Here is a 3,254-nt window from a genome sequence, read left to right on the forward strand (position 1 = left end):
TGGTGTTACTATGACAACCAATTTGAATGTGACAAGAACTGGTGTCTGAATATATATATATATATATATATATCATTTGGGGGGAAAGCTACTGCTGAATGACTGGAACAGGAACAGTTCTTACCCAGGAGACAACTCTTCCATTGAAGCATGGCAGCTTGGCACTGTCGTCTGAGATCTCCTCCTTCACCACCCTGAGCAGACACAATTACCAAAAAGAGACAGAATTAAAATGAAGGAACACACATTTTCACAGATTTATGAATTTATACATAAATGCATGCATCTAGGCTATTTTGACTTTACTTATGGAATGGACTTAATTTACATACTTTAAAATATATTAAGAAAATATGAGTGCTTGCACATTTAAAAAAAACAACAACAACAACAACTCACTGTCACAATGCTGATATTTAATGTTAATATCCCAATTTTATATTATATTCTGTTCCCTGGCTCATGTCCCTCCTAAAATATATGACTATGGAAATATTTGTACATTTGAACTCTAATGTAATACTACACACATCTCATCCACAAGCCACACAATCTGAGGTGAATTCATGAATAATGAATTCAATAAGGATTTTTTTGTCGACTAATTGAGACAGTAGTAGTAATTTTTTTACTTGCCCAGTCAACAATTCTCACTGGCCGGACCACAAAAGACTGCTCAAAAGACTGCATTTCTGCTTGAAATATTTATATTACAAAAAGAAAATAAGCTAGTTGATAAACACGCAAACAAAAAATATATGCTGCTATTCTAAAGTTTAGAGTCAATATAATTTTTTTATTATTCCTTTTATTCAATAAAGACATTAAATTGATCAAAAGTGACAGTACAGACATTTATCATATTTAAAAAAAAATTATATTTAAGAAATGCTGTTCTTTTGAACTTTTTATTCATCAAAGAATCCTAAAAAAAACTATATATTGCAGTTTCCATAAAATAATAAGCAGCACAACTGTTTTCAATATTAATAATAAGAAGAAATGAATGGTGAGCACCAAATCAGTGTATTAGAGTATTTTCTGAAGAATCATGAGACACTGAAGAATGCTGAAAATTCATCTTTTTGTCATTACAGAAATTAATTACATACATTAAAATAGAAAACAGTTACTTTAAACTGCAATAATATTTCACAATATTACAGTTCTTATTGTATTTTTGATAAAATAAATGCAATCTTGGTGAGCATAAGAGACTTCTTTCTAGGGATGCACCGATACCGATACTGGTATCGGGCCCGATACTGGTCTCCTGTACTCGTACTCGTTAAAATGCCCCGATACCAAACGCCGATACCACAGCATGTGATAAGTGCCATATTCAGACAAAGAAACACCAACAACAGAACAACAGACAGCGGAAAGGAGTTAAGGATGTCTGCTACGAAGTATATGTATGCAATGAATATGATGTTAAACATTCAGTATTAACGCCTGTATAGCTGATGTGCGCGAGCTGATTAACAAAGCACGCTGAGTGGATTGAGCGCGCGGCCAGTGTACTTGAGTTATATTTAGCAGATTCTGGCGAATATAGTAGGTAATCCGGGTATTACATGCATACAGAAAATTTGCATACTATGCACAGCATACATACTGAATACTGCAGAAATAGTAAGAGTAGTATGATAGTATGGCATTTCGAACACAGCCTGAGTGTCTTCGCGGGAGAAACAGCGCCTTCTTGTCAAGTTCACGAGTCAGGTAAGTGCTACTAAATAAATGTTATTTTTAGATTAAATTTATCGACAAAAACATACAGCATATCCGATGTTTTTGAGTGGATATTTAGAAGTGTTTTATAAGTCGTGTGTCCGAAGAAAAATGATTATTTAGATGTTAAATGTATGTCAAGTTCACGCGTCAGGTAAGTGGAACTGAATTTGTACTTAGACTGAATTTATCAATACTTGTATATTAAAAAAAGGTGTAAACGTATTATTTAAAACTTATGTATTTATACACAAACGTACGACATATATAAAAACATTGAATAAGCGTTGTATGAATATGTCTGAGGGAAATTAGCTGTTTAAGTGAAGGGAACGTGGTCTTTCTTCTCGTTTAATCCATAAAACACTTAATGTCAAAAGCTGTGTTACTATAATGAATTTTAGGTTTAATTTTGGCGTGACGTAAAAAAGATATGAAGAGATCGTGTGGCCTCTCTCTTTTATAAGCCATTGATGCTTACGACGAAACGTGTAACGTTAATGTAAACCACAGTAATGCGCTTATTTGAAGTTTACATGGGCGTGTTGAATGGGTTTTTGCGTGTGCAAACTTTTGCAATTGTCCGTGAAGGGAACGTGGTCTTTCTTCTGGTTTAATCCATAAAACACAATGTCAAAGCTGTGTTACTATAATCAATTTTAGGTTTAATTTTGGCGGGTTGTATGGTATTTTTGTGTTTCCGTGACGTAAAAAGATATGAAGAGATCGTGTGGCCTCTCTCTTTTATAAGCCATTGATGCTTACGACGAAACGTGTAACGTTAATGTAAACCACAGTAATACGCTTATTTGAAGTTTACATGGGCGTGTTGAATGGGTTTTTGCGTGTGCAAACTTTTGCAATTGTCCTGTGAAGTTAAAAGTCAACATTAAACATGACTAACAACCAGGCTCTTTTCAAACGGGGTGGATTACACTGCGTTTCTGGTCTCGTGAAGGGGCTTCGGAGAGGAGTTTGTCATTCCGAACGAGAATAAACAACTGAATCCTTTCACAAGGCTGTTATCAAAGCAGACTGCGTCTCAGTCAGTTCCCTAGGTAGTGAATCACTAGATCGTGCACACGAGTCCCTGCACTGGTAAAGAGACTATGGCTTAGTAAACATTGGGACAATTGATCAATCAATTTGTAAAGCGTCACCACCACTGGTATTTATCAACAGCAGGCAGGCATATTTTGATATTATTTTAATGCTGTTTAAGGTAGACTTATAATATGAAATGTGCATGTTCTGTTACAAATCCGTGCAACTAATGAACAGTCAGCATCAATGCTTCCCGTGTTGTGCGATGGATTGAGATTTTTTTTGTGTGCCAAAAAAAATGGTTGCAACTTCTGTTTCATCACAAATTTAATTAACTGGTATTACATTTTAAATGATTTAAAAGGCATCGTTTCATTTCTTGAGATAAATTGTACTTTATTTCTCCATCAGGATGTCGCCAAAGGTTTCATTGGTGCTTTCTCATCATTGCAAGTTTTCAGATGCTGGCCAGTCAC

The 3,254-nt window shown here is 34.9% G+C and overlaps 1 protein-coding gene across 1 annotated transcript in view; it reads right to left on the minus strand.

The window, feature by feature from the left end:
* LOC107731941 (segment polarity protein dishevelled homolog DVL-2-like) overlaps positions 1 to 3,254 on the minus strand; it is a 16,202-nt gene that overhangs the window by 8,568 nt on the left and 4,380 nt on the right. Inside the window, exon 2 of the mRNA XM_016543167.1 lies at positions 125 to 194. Coding sequence (XP_016398653.1) covers positions 125 to 194 — 70 coding nt within the window. The remainder of the gene's footprint in view (positions 1 to 124; positions 195 to 3,254) is intronic.

Source organism: Sinocyclocheilus rhinocerous, unplaced genomic scaffold (genome assembly GCF_001515625.1).
Source record: "Sinocyclocheilus rhinocerous isolate Xijiao unplaced genomic scaffold, SAMN03320098_v1.1 scaffold1841, whole genome shotgun sequence".
NCBI lineage: Eukaryota > Metazoa > Chordata > Actinopteri > Cypriniformes > Cyprinidae > Sinocyclocheilus > Sinocyclocheilus rhinocerous.